Genomic DNA, 20,352 nt, shown 5'->3' with positions numbered 1-20,352 from the left:
ACTGGAAAAGAAATGACAACAGAAGTAGGAACAAAATGGGTTTTGGTTCTTTTAGGATGTCTAAGTATACCTACCCATAGGCTATAGGAGTCAGCTGGCCAGGAGAGTGATTTGGGGTTGGTGGGATTTGGGAGCTATGGTGGGCTGAAAAGTGCCCCCTTAAAAGCTATCCGTGCCCTAATCCCTGGAACCTGTAAATGTTAGATGGCAAAAAAAGTGGGGAGGGGAGATGTCCTTATAGATGGAGAGATTATCTTGCATTAATCTAAGCGAGCCCTAAATGCAATCAGTATCCCTATAAGAGGGAGACTTCACATACAGAGGAGAAGATAGGAAGCTGGAGCAGAGAGATCTGAAGATGCTGATCTTGAAGATTGGAGTGATGTGGCCACAAACCAAGGGATGCTGGTAGCAACTGGAAACTAGAAGAGGCAAATGATGGATTCTCCGCTAGAGCCTCTAAAGGGGGCTGAGGCCTTGTCAATACCATTTTGTCCCAATGATACCAGTTTCTGACTTCTGGCCTCCAGAATTATGAGAGAATGCATTTCTGTTGTTTTAAGTCAAACAATTTGGTGATTTGTTAATAGCAGCCACAGGAAACTAATACAGGAGCTAATAGCCTAGAGTTTATGATTAATAGTAATGGCTATGAATGATTTCACCTAGGGAGGATGCATGGAAGAAGGAAAGAGAAATGATGATACAAGTTTTTGTTACCTGGTACCATCCAGAAATAAATGATTTTGGATTAAAGAGTATTTTGGCAACTGAATACAAAACCTTGTGATTATTGCCACTTTTTTAGTTGATAAAAAATGTCTTGATGGAATATTACTACTTTCCTTTGCCTTTTGTATAAAATGTTGAACCACGTTGACAACTCCTAAAATAATGTCCTCAGTGGATATACCTCAGTTGTACTCTAGTCTTATAACTCTGGCTTTGAAGTCTCGATGTTACTTTATATTCATTTTGCTCCAAACCAGAGTTAGATTTATTAGTGTCCTTTCCTATATCCTCTATTACTAGATAATTATCAATTGCCTTCTACAAAAGAATTCTTGAATCTGTCATTGTCTATTCCATGAACAGGCCCTTATTATCCTTGCTTAGTTTTCTGCAGCAAACTTTTAGTTTCTGTAAATGCAGGGGGTCCATCAGGAGCATTATAGACCAGTCTTCTTTATTTTTTTAAAAAGATTTATTTATTTAAGAGAGAGAGAGGGAGAGAGAGACAGCATGCATGTGTGAGAAGGGGCAGAAAGAGAAAATCTTAAAACAGATTCCAACTGAGCCCGGAGCCTGACACCGGGTTCAATCCCATGAGATCATGACCTGAGCTGAAACCAAGAGTTAGACACTTAACTGACTGAGCCACCTAGGCGCCCCAAATTTCACCGCCACCCCCCGCCCCCGAGTAGGCTCCATGCCCAGCATGGAGTTCAATGTAGGGCTTGAACTCAGGACCTTGAGATCAAGAATCAGAACCTTAACTGACTGAACCACCCAGGTGTCCTAGAGCCGTCTTCTCTAAATAGCACAATCAATGTGTTACTACTTCTCACAAATCTACAGTGATTAACTGTTATATCCCAATAGTGTGAATTCTTTTTTCTGGATGTTAAGGTTGTCTGTCATTTGGCCCATAAATATCTCACATTATTTGGCTAAGACACACATACATTAACAGGCTTCTCTTCTCTTCTAATCAGGCCAAGTTTCTCATGCAGCAAAATCACTGAGCTGGATTAAGGAATGGGCCAGCTGGGCTCCTCTCCAGAGTGTCGATTTCTAAAGGTTCACTGGAAGTGTAACAGGGAGAAGAAGTTGTTTTCTAAAAATCCTCTCATAAAGGATATTATCTGTGATGTTGGGGAATATTTCATAAGCTGTTTGGGCTAGAGCCTGAGACCACCAAAGGGCATGGGACAGTGCCTTCTGAGGTGGGTAATTCTGGTTAGCTGCAGGGTCTTTTGCTGAGTCAGAACTCCTGAGTTTAGGGCCAGAGATGAATTATTCAGGACTACGTCTTCATTTCTGTTTTCCCTTCTTCCTTAGCGCAAACTTCAGGCTTCTTGCCGAGTAAATGTTGAATACATATTTAAGGAGTGTTGTTTTGAAGATGTATTAATTATTAGCCTACCCAGGTTCCCACATTCTTGGTCTGGTCTTGTAAAACTTACAATACTCAATGCTTTTTCTTCTCTGCGTGTGTGTGTGTGTTTATGGTCTTACCCCTTGCTTAGAAAAATGTGCTCTTCCTTTCTCTGTAACAGAAAACTTTGAGTCCAAAGTATGTTGACATCTTTGGTTTTGTAATTAGAGAAAGCTCCTACTCTAATAGGAACAAATGAGTCCTATTTGGACCTTCAAGTGTTTGGAGGATTTGGTTAAGTATAGAGCATGCATTCTCAACAGGAGTGATAATAACTTAGGTATTTACAGTGGTTTCTGACCCTCCAAAGCTCAGTGCTACCCTACCAAATCTTACCCTCTAAGTTTTTACTTTCTCTTGTTAGGGGGAAATTGAATTAAGTTACATTATTTAGTTAAGTTAAATGTAATTTTAGTCCTTAGCATAGTGGTAATGAAAAAGAAAGTTTGAGAAACGCTGGTGTAGAGAAAGGGAAAAGATGCTGTTAATAGGTTTTATTTATTTATTTCTGGAACTGAATTTTTTAAATGAGTTAATCCTTTTTACCAGTCATTATTTATTAGTAAAACACTTTGCTGGGTTTCATTGGACAGAGAAACATAATGGTTCTGTACCTGTAGAAACTTAATATTATTGGAGGAAAAAAGACACTCAAAAAAGGAAGTAATAAATTATAGCAAATACACTCTAGACGATGTCCCAATATAGTATGACAGTTGCTGTTCTAGGCAAAGGCAGAGATTACTTAATCAGAAATGGTCAGAGAGGTCAGGTTCAGGGAGAATCTAGGAACTTGAGCTACACTTTGAAAGATAATACAGAATTTTTTTTAAAAGATTTTATTTATTTGACAGAGAGAGAGAGAGAGAGAGATCACAAGCGGGGACGGGGGGCAGAGGGAGAGGGAGAAGCAGGCTCCCGGCTGAGCAGGGAGCCTGATGCGCGGGGCTCAATCCCAGGACCCTGGGATCATGACCTGAGCCGAAAGGCAGACGCCTAACGGACTAAGCCACCCAGGCGCCCCGCAGAATTTTTTTTTTTAAGATTTTATTTATTTATTTGAGACAGAGTGAGTGAAAGCGTGAGCAGGGTGGAGGGGCAGAGGGAGAAGGAGAAGCAGACTCCCCGCTGAGCAGGGAGCCCGATGCGGGACTGGATCCCAGGACCCTGGGATCATGACCTGAGCTGAAGGCAGATGTTTAACCGACTGAGCCACCCAGGTGTCCCGATAATACAGAATTTGAATAGACGCAGGAGGAGGGTAAGCATGGTCCTGATTAAAATAGCGTTTTTTGGTGTGTGTGTTTTTTTTTTACTTTTATTTGCTCTTTTTATTTATTTTTTAAAAATTTTATTTTATTATTTTAATCACCATACATTACATCATTAGTTTTTGATGTAGTGTTCCATGATTCATTGTTTGCCTATAACACCTAGTACTCCATTCAATACATGCCCTCTTTAATACCCATCACCAGGCTAACCCATCCCCCCACCCCCCTCCCCTCTAGAACCCTCAGTTTGTTTCTCAGAGTCCATAGTCTTTAATGGTTCGTCTCCCCCTCCGATTTCCCCCCTTCATTTTTCCCTTCCTACTGTCTTCTTCTTCTTCTTCTTCTTCTTCTTTTTTTTTTTTTAACAGATAATGTATTATTTGTTTCAGAGGTACAGGTCTACTGATGAATCACAGACCTATACCTCTAAAATAGCGTTTTGATTTTTGTGACTTTTTGTGATATACTCAAATAGAGAGTATATGGGAGCTGGGGAGATCATCTATACTATTACTAACTGACCTTAAGAGGGTTACTTTTGCAAAAGTTTAGAGTTGCTTTTTTTCTGTACCTTTGACTTCTTATTAGCTATACAGTCTAACTCAAACCCAAAACATTTATTCTTATCTTTTAATAGATGTCTTTTCCAGGCAGGAACGCACCCCTTTTAGATTACAGAACGAACTAAAGTTTTAAGTTATGGTATCAGGTTTTCCACTAAGCACTTTACATGCGTTTAATCTCATTTAAGGACTCCGTAAAAATACTTAACCATTTTCTTCCTGCTTTACGAATGAAGATTTTATGCTCAGATATTGTAAATAACCAAGTTGACACCTCACTTTTTGAATGGCAGAGCCCAGGGCTACTTAATAGAGGGCCTGAGCTCTTGGATTAAGAAAAACATACAAAAAACTTAACATTAGGGATTGGTTTTGTAATGAGAGGCCAAGTTTTGTTCCTAAAGCCTTGAGTTCATAAAAGGAAAGGTAAGGAGATGAAAACTAAGAGTGAAGTAGCATGACATGGAATTGGTGCTGTGCTTTCTTAGAATTCTAGTCAGCTGCTGTGTTGGGAGGCAGAGGGGCGAGGGTTAATAGCAGGCAGGACTGTGGCAACTGCCACCCTAGAGATCATCTGGTTCTGACACTAGCTTTGTTTTCTTCATCTCAATAATAATGGAATTGAACATGTTTTAAGGTCTACCATTCCATCCCAAAATATTACTTGAAAGACCCCTGTCCTAGAAGTACCTGTGTGTGCACTGGATTCTGTACTGCTGTCTGTCTGATGCTGATAGGAAAAGTGATAGGTGGGCTATTGGGGGATAGTTCATCTGGTGTGACTGTCCATTCGAAGAATACATGCTGTTATAAAAATGATAGCTCCAATTGTGAGGTGTTTGAAATTGAGGGCCTACATAGGGAAGAATCAGAATTTTTTCTCTGCCATCTCTAGAGGTAAGAGTGCTACTAGAAGTTATATTTTGTATATTTCCCATTTGTTTATTTTGATTTACTGCCTGTGCCTCTAATAGCTTGCAAAATAGGAAACATAACAGCAAAAGAAATGAGAAATAAGGAATAAGTTGCTGTGTAGTTAGCAAAAGAAATGGGAAGTGAATTGTGAATTTAACAAGTTACTGTTTGCCTTTAAAATAAAAAGACATATAAACACCTTGGTGAAATGAAGATTTATACATCGTTGTGAGTGTAAAGTGGTAAAACTTTTTGGAAAGTGGTTTGGAAATATGTATCATGAGTGTTGAAATTTCCTTTGACTAGAAAATTTGTTCTAATGAGGTCATGTTAATCAGAGAAAAATTGGGGGTATGAAGTGCATATAGGTATTATTAGGTGACTTGTAACTAGGTACATGTAAGTGTTATTGGAAATGGTGGTACCTCTGCAAGATGAAATATATATAACCATTAAAAAGAAGACTTTTGAAGATTTATAAGAATATGGGGAAATTTTTGATATATAGCTTATAAAAGCAATGAATACTCTTATGTACTCATTTATTAACATGTCAGCAGTAGTTAACCCTGTCGATCCTTCCCTCCTTCCGCATACAGTCCCCCTTTTCAGCTTTTGGTGTTTTCCTTCCTTGCTGACTGTTCTTAGTCTCCTTTGCTGACTTCTCCTCTTTCTGTTTGCTCTCTAAATGTGGCTGTTCTTTAGGGCTTAGTACTGGATCCTGAACTTCAAAAAATTTTTTTAACTAACATGTAGTAAAATCAACTCTTTTGGGGCAGGTACAGTTCTGTGAGTTTTAGCCCATGCATAGATATGTGTAACCACCACCACTCTCGGGAAACAGAATAGCCATATCATTTTCCCCAGATGTCCATTGGCTCACTTTGTAGTTACACTTTCCCTACTCCTGACCCCTGGCAACCACAGTGGTTTTGTCTTCTGGAGAATTTTTGCTTTCTTTTTTTTTAAGTTTTATTTATTTATTTATTTGACAGAGAGAGGCACAGTGAGAGAGAGAACACAAGCAGGGGGAGTGGGAGAGGGAGAAACAGGCTTCCTGCCGAACAGGGAGCCAGATGTGGGGCTTGATCCCAGGACCCTGGGACCATGACATGAGCCGAAGGCAGACGCGGAATGACTGAGCCACCCAGGTGCCCCAGAATGTATGCTTTCAATACCAGCTTCTTTGGGAAGCTCGGCATAATGCCTTTGAGATCCATTCTGGTTGTTGTACCAGTAGTTCATTCCTTTTTTATTGCTGAGTGGTATTCCATTGTATGGACACACTACAGTTTGTTCATCCATTAAAGGACATGTAGATTATTTCCAATTTGGGGTGGTTAGGAATAGAGCTGCCATAAGTATTTATATATAGGTTTTTGTTTGAATGTAGGTTTTCATTTCTCCGGGACAAATACTTAGGAGTGGGTTTGCTGGGTCATATAAGTGATGTTTTACAAGAAATTGCCAGATTGCTTTCTAGATTGGCTGTACCATTTGGCATTTCACCCCAGCAATTTATGAGAGTTCCAGTTGGCTTACATCTGTAGTTACCACCTGGTATTCTTACTGTTTTTAAGTTAGTCACTCTAATACATGTGTAGTGGTATCTCATTGTGGTTTTAATTTGCATTTCTTTAATGGTTGCTGATGTTGAGCATCTTGTCATTCCTGTATTATCTTTGTTGAAGAGAATTTTTATCCATTTTTTAATTGAGTGGTTTGTTTTCATACTGTTGAGTTTGAGAGTTCTTGATATATTCTGGACCTGTATCCTTTGTCAGACATATAACTTGCAGATATTTTCTCCTGTCTGTGGCTTATCGTTGATTCTTAACAATATCTTTCAGAGAACAAAAGTCTGATTTTGCTTTTTGTTTTGTGCCTTTTGTGCTTTGAGAAAAATAGCTTTATTGAGCTATGATTTACATTTCCTAAAACTTAAGTTTTAAAAGATATATAATTTTTTAAAAATGTACATAGTTGTGTAACCCTTACCACAGTCCAGTTTTAGAGGATTTCCATCACCCAAAAGCTTCCTTGTACTATTTTATAGTCAGTTGGCAATCGTACCCCAGTCCCAGGTAACCACTAATTTGCTTTCTGTTTCTATATACATGCTCTTTTGGGTATTTCATATGAATGGAATCATGCAATATGTAGACTTTAAATCTGGCCTTTTTCACATAGCATAATGTTTTTAATGCTAATGTTTAAATCCACATATAAAATTCACCCATTTAAAGTATATGATTCAGTGGTTTTAGTGTAAAGTTCTTCAGCCATCAGTACAGTCTACTCTTATGTTTCATCACCCCAAAAAGAAACCCCATAGCCATTAGCAATCATTCCATATTCCTCTTCACATCCCGACCCTAGGCTATCACTAATCTACTTTCTGTCTCTATGGATTTACCAATTCTAGACCTTTCATCTAAATGGAATCACACCAACATGTGTTCATTTTGACTGGCTTCTTTCATTTGGCATGTTTTCAAGGTTCATCTATGTTATAACATGTTTAAGTATTTCCTTTTTATTGCTGAGCTGTTTTATTTATCCATTTATTAATTGATGGGACATTTCGGTTGTTTCCACTTTTGGCTATTATTAATAATGCTATGAAGGTTCATACACAGGTTTTTCTGTGGACATAAGTTTTCATCCTTTTATTTTTAACCGACTTCTATGGTTATATTTGAAGTGAGTTTCTTTTAGATAGCCTATAGTTGGATCATACATATCTACTATGACAAACTAGCTTATAATTATATTTAGGTCATTTTCATTTAATGTTAACCATTCATATGCTTGGATTTAGGTCTACCATATTATTTTTCTGTTATTTCTTCTCTTTCCCTTTCCTGCTTTGTCTTGGATTATTAACATGTCTTTTTAATATTCATATTCACTTATCTGTTGTTTCTGGCTGTATTTTTTTGTATAGGTTTTCCTGTGGTTGCTGTAGGGATTTCAATATACATAGTGAACTTTTCACACTACTTAGATTCAGTATTTTGCCACCTCAGTTGAAATATGGGAACCTTGCCCTCATACAGATTTTTCTTTTCCCTGTGTTATATAGTTGTCATATATTATATCTACATGCATTGGGAAGTCCCTACCGATGGTGTTACACTGTGTGCTTTCAACTATCGTATATTAAGAACTCAATAGTCTGTTGTTTACCATCATTATTTCTTTTATTCCTAATGTTCCAAAATTTCCTACTGGTAAAATTTCCATTATGTCTGAATTGAATTCTTTTAGAGCAGGTCTACGGGCAACAAGTTCTTCCCTTTACTGAGGATGTCTTTATTTCATCTTCATTTCTGAAGGATATTTTCTGTGGACATAGAATTTTGGGTTGACGGTTTTTTCTCTAAGCACTTAATGTTTTCTCACTTCTTTCTAGCCTCCATGGTTTCAAATGAGAAATCTGCAGAATTCCAGTCATGATTCCCCGTTAAGCATGATCCTGCACTTTCATCTGACTCTAGTCTCCCTAAGTAATCTCATCCAGATGCATGGTTTTAGATACCCTCTTTATGCTGATGTCTGCAGCCCAGGATCTTCTCTGAGCTACAGATTTATATATCAAGGTGTTTAATTATATCCCTCACATATACTTGTCTGCAGTGGAACTTTGGATTTATACTGCTGTTGCTTTTGAGTGAATTACATGGCCATCTGCCCATTCACTCAAGCCTGCAGCTTGGCAGCCATTCTTTATTTTTACCCTGTCTCTTCTTATTTTATATCCAAGTAATCTGCAAGCCCTGTCAGTTCCATCTCTAAACCGGATTTTTAAGTTCTTCGACTTTTCTTTGTCTTCATGACCCCGTTATTTTCGAAGCCAACCTGAACCCATTCCTGAACTACTGCATATTTACCTATTTCTAATTTTGTTTCTTATCTAATCCATTTTTTTTCCACCCTGTAGCCAGAGTGGTCTTTTACCAAATGGGAGTTGGAACATATGATCTCCCTCCTTAAAACTGTTCATGGGTTTCCATTGTACTTGGAAAAGAATTCTAAATTTTTATGGGCTTGGTCTGGCCGTCCGGATGGTCTTACTAACTTCTTTTCATGCTTCTCTTCTGACTTTCTCAATTACAGCCACACTTTGCATTTCCTCTGCATGGCAAGTAAGTTCTTTCCTGCTTTCAGATTTTTGCACTTGCTATATTATCCCGGCTTAGATTCTTTGGCTTTCAGCATTTGCTTAAGTGTCACCATCTTTTTCCTTCTTTCTTTCTTCTTGATTTTGTTTATTTGAGAGAGAGAGAGAGAATGAGCAGGAGAGGGGCAGAGGGAGAAGGAGAAGCAAGAGCAGGGAGCCTGACAAGGACCCTGGGGATCATGACCTTAGCTAAAGGCAGACCCTTAACTGACTGAGCCACCCAGGCACCCCTCACCTTCTTTAAAGTAGTGAAATTCCTCCCCAACCCGTTATCTTCATCTCTTATGGACTTTATTTCTTGCCTAGCACCTCATATTTCCTGCCTAGTGAAGTGCTTTTTGTACATAGTAGCTACTCAAGAAATATTGGCTGAATGAATGAAACATTATGCAGATTAAAAGGGCCAAATGCAAAGGTATCAATGTTATTTTAATAATATAACAATTGGGGCTGTAGAAGTGGGTGATGTGTTGTCTTTTTATTTATAGTTTCCAAATTTTCTATAATGAGCATGTGTCACTTTTATAAACTGAAAACAATTTAAAAATAACATGTCTTTCTAATAGTTTGGGGTTTAATCTTAGGTTTCAAACGTATCAATTTTTGGTGATCAGTTTTACGTGCATTTTTTTTTCTTTTCTTTTTTTTAAGATTTTATTTTATTTGAGAGACAGAGAGCATGAGAGGGGGGAGGGTCCGAGGGAGAAGCGGACTCTGCTGAGCAAGGAGCCGATGCGGGACACGATCCCAGGACTCCAGGATCATGACCTGAGCCAAAGGCAGTTGCTTAACCAACTGAGCCACCCAGGTGCCCCCTATGTGCATTCTTTTTCATTTTATTCTTTAAACTGTTTAAAAGCTATTAGATGGTTTAGATAATTATAAGCAGCATAGAATCACAAAAGTATTTATTTTCTTTATATTATACTTTCGTAGTGTCAGTTTTTCTAGTTTTCTGATTTGTAACAATTATTGGTAATTTGAAGAGCAGATTTACTGACTAGTAAATTATATGGTATGGAATATAGGTATGTATAGAATAGGGATTATGGAGCTCCTTTCCATTTTATTTTTAAAGATTATCTAGGGAAGGAGAAATTCGACCTGGTATTTGAAACACTGAGTCATTAATTGAGGTAACCATTAATCATTTAACTCTTGCTTTTCCCATGATGTTAACAATACTGGCTTTATAAAAGGTTAATTTCATTGAAAGTATAAGCTTTGTTTTTTTTAAGCTATTAATAATTAGCTACTTCAGAGGCATTCTTTCTCTAAGATTACATTATAATTTTGTTTCAACTTTACCGAAGGCTGTTTCAGTCCTGGTATATTATAATTTTATCCTGTTTCCTTTATGGACCTGAAACATAGCACAGTGGCTGGTAATAGTAGGTGCTTATTAAATATTGATCAATGAGTTTTCTTAGCTGTACAGTTAGAAGTATTTTTTTTTAAGATTTTATTTATTTGAGAGAGACAGAGAGAGTGAACACGAGCAGGGGTGAGAGGCAGAGGGAGAAGGAGAAGCAGACTCCCGGCTGAGCAGGGCACCTGATGTGGCACTTGATCCCAGAACCCTGGGATCATGACCTGAGCCGAAGGCAGATGCTTAACTGACTGAGCCACCCAGGCGCCCAGTTAGAAACATTCTTGTGTTATTTCAGTAGATAATACCACTAAATAACTTAGTGTATTATTTGCAGATTTTACTAAATTCTCAACAAGGTACTCTCATCTTCAGATTTTTACATTTTATTTAACTTTGTTCCTATATATTAGTAAAGATTTGCTTTTAAAAGTTTTAACATTCAGAAGTTTTCAACACTGTCATACCATGTTTTTATTTATTTTTAAAAAATTTATTTTTATCTTAAGTTTATTTAAGTAATCTCTACACCCAATGTGGGCTCAAACTCACCACCTGAAATCAAGAGTTGCACACTCTTTTGGGGCACCTGGGTGGTGCAGTCAGTTAACCGTCAGACTTATTTTCAGTTCAGGTCGTCTTCTTGGGGCCTTGATGTCAGGATTGTGAGATAAAGCCGTGTCCAGCTCCACGCTTGGCAAGGAGTCTGCTTGAGATTCCCTCTCCCTCTGCCCCTCCTGCTCATGCTCCCTCTCTCTAATGGATAAATAAATCTTAAAAAAAAAAAAAGGTCACATGCTCTTCCAGCTGAGCCAGCTACGCCCCTAAAATTTTATCTATTTTTTAAATTGAACTCTAATTGACACAATGTTGCATTAGTTTCAGGTGTATACATAGTGATTGAACAAGTTTATATGCTATGCTGTGCCCCCCACAAGTGTAGTTATATGTCGCCACACAGTGCTAGCACAGTGACATTGACTGTATTCCCTACACTGTACCTTTCATCCCCGTGACTTATTTATTGCATAACTGGAAACCTGTGTCACCCACCCATCTCCCCTCCCCCCCACCCCTCCCCCCACCCCCAACAGCCATCAGTTCTCTGTATAGGTCTGTTTCTGCTTTTCGTTTGTTTATTCGTTTGTTTTGTTTTTTAGATTTCACATTTAAGTGAAATCATATGGTATTTGTCTTTCTCTGAGTAATTTCACTTAGCATAACGCCCTCTAGGTCTCTCCATGTTGTTGCAATCATGCCGTATTTTTTTTTATGCCATATTTTTAACTGTATTAAGCTGTAGAGCCAAATGTTAGTGAAGGCAGTTATTTCCTGGTTTCTGTGCTCATGAATCAGATTGTAACTATTTCTTTGACTTTGGATTTGTGGTTACTTGAGCTAATTTAAGTGATGCAAAAGATGAGTCTCCTTAGGGCGTTTCCTCTTTTAAAAGTGTATTTGGTGTTTTATTGTAAACAGGTTTTCTCCAAGGAAACTTTTTTCTACAGGCTTACTTCATCATCCATTTAGGAACAAAATCCCATCAATATGTACTGACTGATCCCTACATATTTTATTATTTGTGACTCATGTGTTTTGCTTTTTATTTTACTTATTTTTTCAAAACATTCCCAGAGGTTCTTCTGAATAACCCTGTTCTGACTCAGTCTTTGCTGATTACTAGACATTTTCCTTTAGGTTACTCCCCACCCACTTGGGGACTTGTAAATGCTTACCCTCCTATTGGTTCCCTCTGGCCACTGAGTACATGAGTAAACGCCACATGCATGTGGTATTGCTTGTCAGGGAGTGGAATTCTAAGACTTCTCTACACAGAACAGTTTAACTTTTGTGCTTCTGGGCAGAGGAATGGTCCTTGGAACAGTCCTGCTTCCACCCAATAGTTATGGCAGAGATCAGGACACGTTGTCGCTTTGCTGCCTGTGTAGTAGTGAGGCCTCAGACACTGCTGTACCCAACTTGACAGGTATGGTTCAGAGGTGATGGGGGGGGTAGATAATCACAGCAGTCAAGCGTGAACGGAGATTTCAAAAAAATTCTCTCCTTTACTGTCCTCATTGTTGGCCGGTGAAGTTATAATTATGTGCTTTGTTTCTGGTATTTCATAGTAGGATCTCAGTAAGAACTTACTGAAAGAACGAACAAGTGAATAATAGGTAATATTTTGTGGTGTTAAGATATATGGCTTGATATGAAGAACCTAAGCTATATTGAGAACTGTTGAATGATTTATCCAACCACTTTACATAGTTTTTAAAAGAGGTATTAAAAAGTAGTGGTTTCTTAGAGAATAAGCAATCAGATAAAGTAGAATTCTGGCAAGATAAGGATTTGTAAAATGCTTGGAAATAAATGCCTCAACTGAAAAAATTTTATTTCTCCAGTTACTTACCTGACAAATTTCTAATTAAAATGATGAAAGTTATTGAATGACTAATTGGTGACAGTGTTTTTTAATAAAATTAAACATTAAATTTAGGAATTATCTCTGGATTTGAGTCTGAGTCTTATTCAGGATTTTAACTTGTTTAATCCTGGTTATATACTTTGTACAAACTGCTATTTCTATGTTTTGCCTTATTTTTATTGTCTTCTGCAAGTCTATCAGAAAAAAAGTAATAAAATTGCCTTCACTTAATCATATTTCTCTTACTTGGGTCCTATTTACATAAGTGAAAATCAAGTCTTCTGTTGTCTCATCTTAAGTCCGTGATCTACCTCAGTAACAGCGATTAATGAAAGATTAACCCACTAAGGCACCTAATATATAGTAGTCATTTCACATTGTTCATAAAAACCCATTCCCAGCCTTCACGCTTGCATTTGTGCGGGTACAGTACATCTGAAGCATCCAGCTGTGTCTGTTTTAAGCTAATGAGGAAAATGGCATAGATTAGACCCACTGGATAACACTGTGACATTTACTTGCCCTTCCTATAGGCTTTTTTTTTTTTTTTTTTTTTGGCCTTTATTCCTTGGCTTGTTCTCCTGCATTTAGTTCTTTAACTCTTTATGATTTAATACATGTTCATTCTTGGCCTCAGGAAAATGTTATGCTGTTTTTTGTCTCTGAAATATTTTCCCTTTTGTTTGGTGCTAGCAGATAGGATGGTGTTTAAGTGGATATCCTGTGCAGATGGATTGTACAGGAAATTGACCCTTAGTTCTCTGAGAACAAAAGCATGAGTGGGAAGAAAGAAGAAAGGAAGGAAATAAGATCTTTGACTTGACCAAAAAGATCATAGAAGCAGGGATGGGAAGACAGGGAGTGGGGAATAAAAAGTATTGTTTTCCAAGTCATGGTTCTTTTAGTACTTTGGCCTCAAAAATTGCTTTTATCCTGTATTTGTTATTTTGTATATTTGAGAAATGTACAGTGTTGTTTGGCCTATATACATCTTTGTAAGTTTACATCAAATTGTGCTCTTTGCCTTTTTTCAAATAACATGGTTTTTAAGAAGCTGAACTTGCCTTTAACAAACCTCCCTTGAGCTGACGGAGCTTGTCTCCAGTACAGATGAATCGCATGTCGTAGACATGTCCTTGCATGTTGACAGCCTGTCACTCTGTCATCGGTGCACAATTCCTGCTCATCTAATTTAAATGCCTTCTCTTCTCTGAAACCTTTTTTGATCCAGAGTTTTGTTTTCTGTTCTGTCCTCTCATAGCAGTACAGCATGTGAGTATAACAGTATATATGATTCCTTGCTTTTTGAGAGACTCTTATATACATGCACTATTCTGAGTGCTTGGAATTTATCAGTGAACAAAGCAGGCAAAAATCCTTGTCCTCATAAAATTGATATTCTGGTTGGGGGGAGTTAGATAATATACATAAATATAATAGGTAAATTATATCGTTTGTGGTAATAAGAGCTATGGAGAGAACATAGGGAAGGAGACATGGGGGGAGGTGGGAGTGTTGTCAGGAATAGCCCCATTTTAAAATAGGAGAGTCAGAGAATGCTGTACCAAGAGGGTCACATTTGAGTGAAGTGAATGTCTTGGGGGAGGAATTTTTTAGACAGAAGAAATAACCAGTACAGAAATCCTGAGACAGGAGGGTGCCTACCTTGTTCAAGTAATAGCAGGGACGCCAGTGTCCAGAATGAGGTAAACTGGGGGAGGGAGTATAGGCAAGTATGGGCAAGACAAGTTGTGAAGAGCCTCACAGGCTCTCATAAGGCTTTTGCTTTTTACTCTAAGGTAGGGAACCATCAAAGAGTTTGCTGTGGAGGAGGAACACAGTCTGACTTATGCTTTAAAAACTGGCTGGAATGTTGAGAATAGACCGAGAACAAGGCTTGAAGTGTGGAAATCAGGAGTGTGGTAAAACCCAGGAGAGAGATGATGGTGGTAACAGGGTAGTAGTGGTGGAGAGAGTGAGAAGTGGATAGATTCTCGGTATATTTTTGAAGGCAGTGCCAAAAGAAGGTTTCCTTATGGATTGGATGCAAAAAAGGAGTCCTGAGTGATTCCAAGGTTTTTCCTTTTGTGTCCTCCCCCCCAGTTTTATTGATCTAATTGACAAATTAATTGTGTAAGTTTAAGGTGTACAGTTTGTCAATTTGATAGTTGCATATTGCATAGTGATTACCACCATAGCCTTAGCTAATACCTGCATCACATCACAAAATTATTTCTTTTTTTGTGGTGAGAACATTTAGTATCTATTCTCTTAGCAACTTTCAAGTAGATAATACAGTATTATTAACTATAATCACTGTGCTATATGTTAGTTGCTCAGAATTTACTCATCTTATAGCTAGAAGTTTGTATTCAAACTTCAAGGTTTTTGGCCTGAGCAGCTGAAAAGAAGAAATTGCCTCTAACTGAGATGGGAAATTCTGGGGGGAGAAGCAGATTTGGGGAAAGAACGGAGAGTGTTTTTCTCTAAGCCCAAATAGTGTTATTAGTGATTTATAATCTTTATATTCTGAAGCTCAGAATGACGTATAGTAGATGTTCACTAAAATTATTAGTTTTGTAAACCTTAAGTGTTCATATGTTGGGTTTCACAAAGTAAGATAATTGTATGGCATTTACTGGTTTTGGCCTGCTAGGATTTAAGAGTTAGTTTCAATATCTGTTTAATTATTGTTTCTAACTTCATCATTGATAGTACAGAAATTCTTGTTACCCTTGATTTTTGTTCCTCTTATAATCTCAAACAAGGGGGACTTCTGTCCAAAAAGAAGAGCATGTACTTGAACTGTTATCAAACATTATAATGTTAACACCATCATTGGCAAGAAACATTTATTAGTGAGGATCATGTGATACTCAGTATAGAATCTAATAAATATTAAAATATTCTCTATACTCTTTTGGCAGTTCTTTTCATTTTAATAAAGGATTGGCATTTTGTAGCCCCATGGAAATTCTGAGTGGATACTTTCCCAAGCATAAAGAGAAACATAGTACATGTGACTTGTTTGAAGGATGTATCATAGAATATGGTGTTTTGTTTGGTAATCCTAATTGGTTATCTTAGTACATAATATAGCTGTTTCCATTCATTCCTTGTAACTGCATTTAAACAAGGAGCAATACATTTGATTCATATTAACTTTTCAGGGCATCTGGGCATACCTTCAGATTTGTCATAATATTCTTTTTTTTAAGATTTTATTTATTTATTTGATAGAGCACAAGCAGGTGGAGTGGCAAGCAGAGGGAGAGGGAGAAGCAGGCTCCCCACTGAGGAAGGAGCCCGACGTGGGGCGTGATCCCAGGCCTCCGGGATCATGACCTGAGCTGAAGGCAGCCGCTTAACCGACTGAGTCACCCAGGCTGCTCCTGTCCTAATATTCTTAATGGGAAACAAAATTAGCTCTGAAATTATAAAGATACATTCCTTTTAAGAGGAGGAAGGAATGTGATGAAGTGAACTCTGAAACTATTAGGAAAATTACAATCCAACCTACTACAGAAATTTCTGTAGACCATTATGGAGCCATTTTTAAAACATTGGTTAATGCTGTTTTAAGATTAAAATACATCTCACTATTTCCCATCGCTTATATTTTTGTATAATTTGGTCAGTCAGCAGTTATTGAACACATAGTATGTAACTTGCTAGAAAAAAGATACAGTTTTCATGCTAAGGAGTATATTGTAAAGTTTGGGAAGTAAACATCAGTTGAGGATATTGTAAAGATAAAGATAGAGGGTCCAAATGCAGCAAGTGTATATAGGGAGTAGGGAGCGTGTGAGGCTTCCTAGGGGAGGGTACGTTGGAGCTGAGTGTTATAAAATAAGTGAGCCAGTCAAAAGAAGGGTGGGATGAGATCACATCCCATGTAGCCAGGACTATGTGAACAAAGGCACAAAAAAGGAGCAAGCATGGTGTGTGTTAAAGTTTAGAATTTGAAGTTTGGAGGGGGGAAGTGTAAGCAGGAGAAGTAGGTAGAGAGACCTGATCATAAAAGACCTTGAAGGCCATTAAAGAGATTTTAGCGTGATGGTGAACTATTAAAGAATCTTAAGAAGAGTGACCTGGTCAAATTTTTGTTTTAAATAGATCACTTTGCCAGCTGTGTGGAGGATGGCTTTGAGGGAGACAAGACTGGAGGCAGTAGTCCAGGTGAGAGATGGTGGGGATCTGATCTGAGGCATTGGCAGTAGAGATGGAGAGGAGGGGGTGGGGTTGAAAAAAAATAAAGCCACAGATTCAAGGGTTTTTCTCCTTCAGATATAATAGTCAATTTTAAATTAAGAATGAGTGGAGGGAGGAGAGAGAGAGATGCTAGAAAAGTGTTGTTTCACAATAGGTAATTGGAGAGTGGCAGACAGCCGCTATAAACAGTTCCTGTGATCGAGCAAATCACTACTGAAGGCAGTGTATTTTTTGTGTAAGTGACCTGGATTGCAAGAAGCAGGTGATCTTTATAGGGATCACCTGTTTTGTGTAGTGTGACTAAATTTAGGAACCCATAACGCCTTGAGGAAAAAACCAGGTCTTACAAGGCTTCAACCCTTACACATGGTAGATACTCAAATGGCTATTGGTGATATTTTCTAGAGCCTTCAATTAAGTTCTCAAGATATTTACAAAAATGTACCACCTAGGAAAAGAAAATAAGGTAAAAACTTTTTAAAACAACAGTTGGAAGCTGTTACATTTTAGACAGTGCGTAGTAATACAAAGGTATTTTGGAGTGCCAAGAATATTTGTATAAAGCCAAAAGATTTTTCTCTTGTTTAACAGATAATTTTAGTATTTTTGTTTTTTTTGGAAGCACTGTTTCTATAATTTTTCTATGTGTAAGTGGAGGATCTGGATTTATGCAATATATTCATATTTCTTAAAGTCTCTGTTATCTTTTCCACAGTTTGTTTTATGTGGAGAGAATCAGGGAAGAAGGGTAGTTTGGGAGGACTTATAAAACAGAACTTAAAACCGCCATCACCACAAAATAGCCTATATGTTTTATAAAACGAATTGCCATTTTTTGTTTTTTTTCGATTTTGAGAAAACTGCTTTTTCTATTTCTGATTTTGGTGAGTACATATAAATCACAGCTAAATGCTCATTTTGTGATCTCTTCTCTGTCTCGTTACATTTTCAACAAGTAGACTTCTCTCAAGCTTAGGAGACAGTGCCATTTGCTCATTCTTCATGGCTCCATATTATACAGTTCTTTTCCACTCTGGAGCCATCAGTGTATACATGCCAGCAGCTAAAATACTATGTACGTACTGAATTCAAGTGAATTTTTAACTGTTGAACTTACTGTGAATTCCTTTCTCTTTTTATGTCTTTCAGAAGCCTTGCACCGCCCCTATGGTTGTGATGTTGAACCCCAGGCACTGAACGAAGCCATCAGGTGGAGCTCCAAGGAGAACTTACTTGGAGCCACTGAGAGCGACCCTAATCTCTTTGTTGCACTTTATGATTTTGTAGCCAGTGGTGATAACACACTCAGCATCACTAAAGGTGAGCTTCACTTTTCAGTTTTCATTAATGCTTAAGAAATAAAGGGGTCTGTTCTAGATTCTGTCTCTGACTAAAATTAGGTGATTTGGGCCCAGATACTTTGGGGTTCATTATCTTGGTTTTGTTTTGTTTTTGTTTTTTAAAAAAAACCTGTGTATGGGATAGTGTTAGTTTGTCTCCTTTTTAGGGCTTATTAAGGGTAAGAGGAGATAAAGTACTTTAGAAAAAGCGCCTCACGGTATATACATAAACTTTTCTCATTCTCAGGACTCAGTACTCTCTGTAATATGCCAGCATTCATCTTTTGTGACGGTAAGGTTTACTATACACCTCTTCTAATGGAGCTGTGGCTGAGATGAGTCATGTTGCCATAGCCGGGTGCTACTTAGTGTTGTCCCTGAGCTGACTGCCTGTCTGAGAACAGTTCGTTACCAGTCCTCATTGTTAAGATTAAGTACTTGTTCCCAATATGTAAACTGACTATATCACTAAGCATACTACTTACTATTTAGTTCAGCTGACATTTTTTTTGGGGGGAACAAGATTTTGAACAAGAAGAAAGTAGTCCAGTGATTTCATATTTTGGCGCAATGTGTCTTATTGTGGACCTGCTTTGAGTAGCACTGGCCGAGACAAATGTCTCATCTCTGTTTAAATGGGTTAGTGAAAGGAGTCATAGGAAGGGTTTCTATTGTAGTAATGCTCTCAAGAGAGTAGTAGTTTATTTCAGTAGGAAATTCTTGTAAAAGGGAGGACTAAGAACATGACCACGTAAAATCATCCATTATTAGTTTTTTTGAACAAAGAAAATGTGGAACTTTTATGAGAAAGGGTGCCTGGCTGGCTCAGTCGGTAGAGTGTGTGACTCTTGATCTTGGGGTTATGAGTTTGAGCCCCTCATTGGGTGTAGAGATTACTTAAAAAAAAAAAAAAATGAAAGAAAGCAGCATGGGACATTCTCATTGTGTCCTTGAATTGGATTGCTAATCTGCATAAGCTTGTTCTTTTGAACCTATGAATGCCTCCTCCTATTTCAGGATAATTTTTAACTTAAGCGAAATTGTAATTTAAATGATAATTTGTCAAACATATGCCTTTTCTTTTTGTAAGGTTCAGAATGAGGTATTAAATGGGAGTGAATATACCAAATTAAGATAGGCCTCCATTCAGGGAATTTTACCCTTTTATAAAATTTTTATATGCATCCATTTTTTAAATCCAGCCACATTAATCAAGAACAGAAACCTGTAACTCAAACTGGGGTAGAGACGTGTTCCAGAGTGGGTGTGAGGCAGATACATATACCTATGCCAGGAGGTGTCAAAGGTGTAGGAAAAGTAATGTGTGTGATCCCCTAGTGTCAAGTTACTTGAAGACTTTGGGTGGTTTTGGGGGGGGGATGGTGGTAGTATTTGTATGTGTGTGAGGTTTATGCATTGAGGGAAAATTTTACACAAAGTTTTAGGATAAAACAGGATTTCAAAGAATTTTATACTGTGCAGTAGTTTCTTTGGGCTACAACACACCCTTTTACCTTTATCAGTACTTCAGTGGAGAAGTTTGTGAAGCAGTGACTCAGTACATTCTTTCTTAGATATGCTTTTCATGTCACCATTTTCCAAGATAGCTCCGTCACCAAGGAAACATCGATAAAGACAGTCTGTTGATACCTTAGTTACCAGTTATGGCAACTGCTAGTGTGCAGCTCAAGTGCTGGGATTCTTGTTCTTTCATGGCGAACAGTGATTTGTCTTAAACTCCCTGAAATGTCAGATTTTTCTATCAGGTTCTTATTGATATAAAATGATGTCATGCGGGTGCCTCGGTGGCTCAGTTGGTTAAGCGACTGCCTTCGGCTCAGTTCATGATCCCGGAGTCCCAGGATTGAGTCCCGCATCAGGCTCCCTGCTCAGCAGGGAGTCTGCTTCTC

At 37.9% G+C, this 20,352-nt stretch overlaps 1 protein-coding gene across 7 annotated transcripts in view; it reads left to right on the top strand.

Annotated features, from left to right (window-relative positions):
* ABL2 (ABL proto-oncogene 2, non-receptor tyrosine kinase) overlaps positions 1-20,352 on the top strand; it is a 116,130-nt gene that overhangs the window by 70,235 nt on the left and 25,543 nt on the right. For 2 of the 7 annotated variants that reach the window (XM_073900065.1, XM_073900063.1), the window contains exons 1-3: positions 12,319-12,449; positions 17,007-17,069; positions 18,252-18,422. In XM_073900065.1, the coding sequence (XP_073756166.1) occupies positions 12,332-12,449; positions 17,007-17,069; positions 18,252-18,422 (352 nt within the window). In that variant the 5' untranslated portion in view covers positions 12,319-12,331. Of the gene's footprint in view, positions 1-9,781; positions 9,902-12,318; positions 12,450-17,006; positions 17,070-18,251; positions 18,423-20,352 lie in introns of those variants that run through there. The other 5 variants (XM_025877729.2, XM_025877727.2, XM_025877731.2 and 2 more) reach the window with 3 other exon arrangements.

This window comes from Callorhinus ursinus, unplaced genomic scaffold (genome assembly GCF_003265705.2).
Source record: "Callorhinus ursinus isolate GAN/ISIS: 27379988/994484 unplaced genomic scaffold, GSC_fseal_2.0 scaffold13, whole genome shotgun sequence".
Lineage (NCBI taxonomy): Eukaryota > Metazoa > Chordata > Mammalia > Carnivora > Otariidae > Callorhinus > Callorhinus ursinus.
Note: the sequence above shows the minus strand (reverse complement) of the source record. Positions and strands in the feature narration are given on the sequence as shown.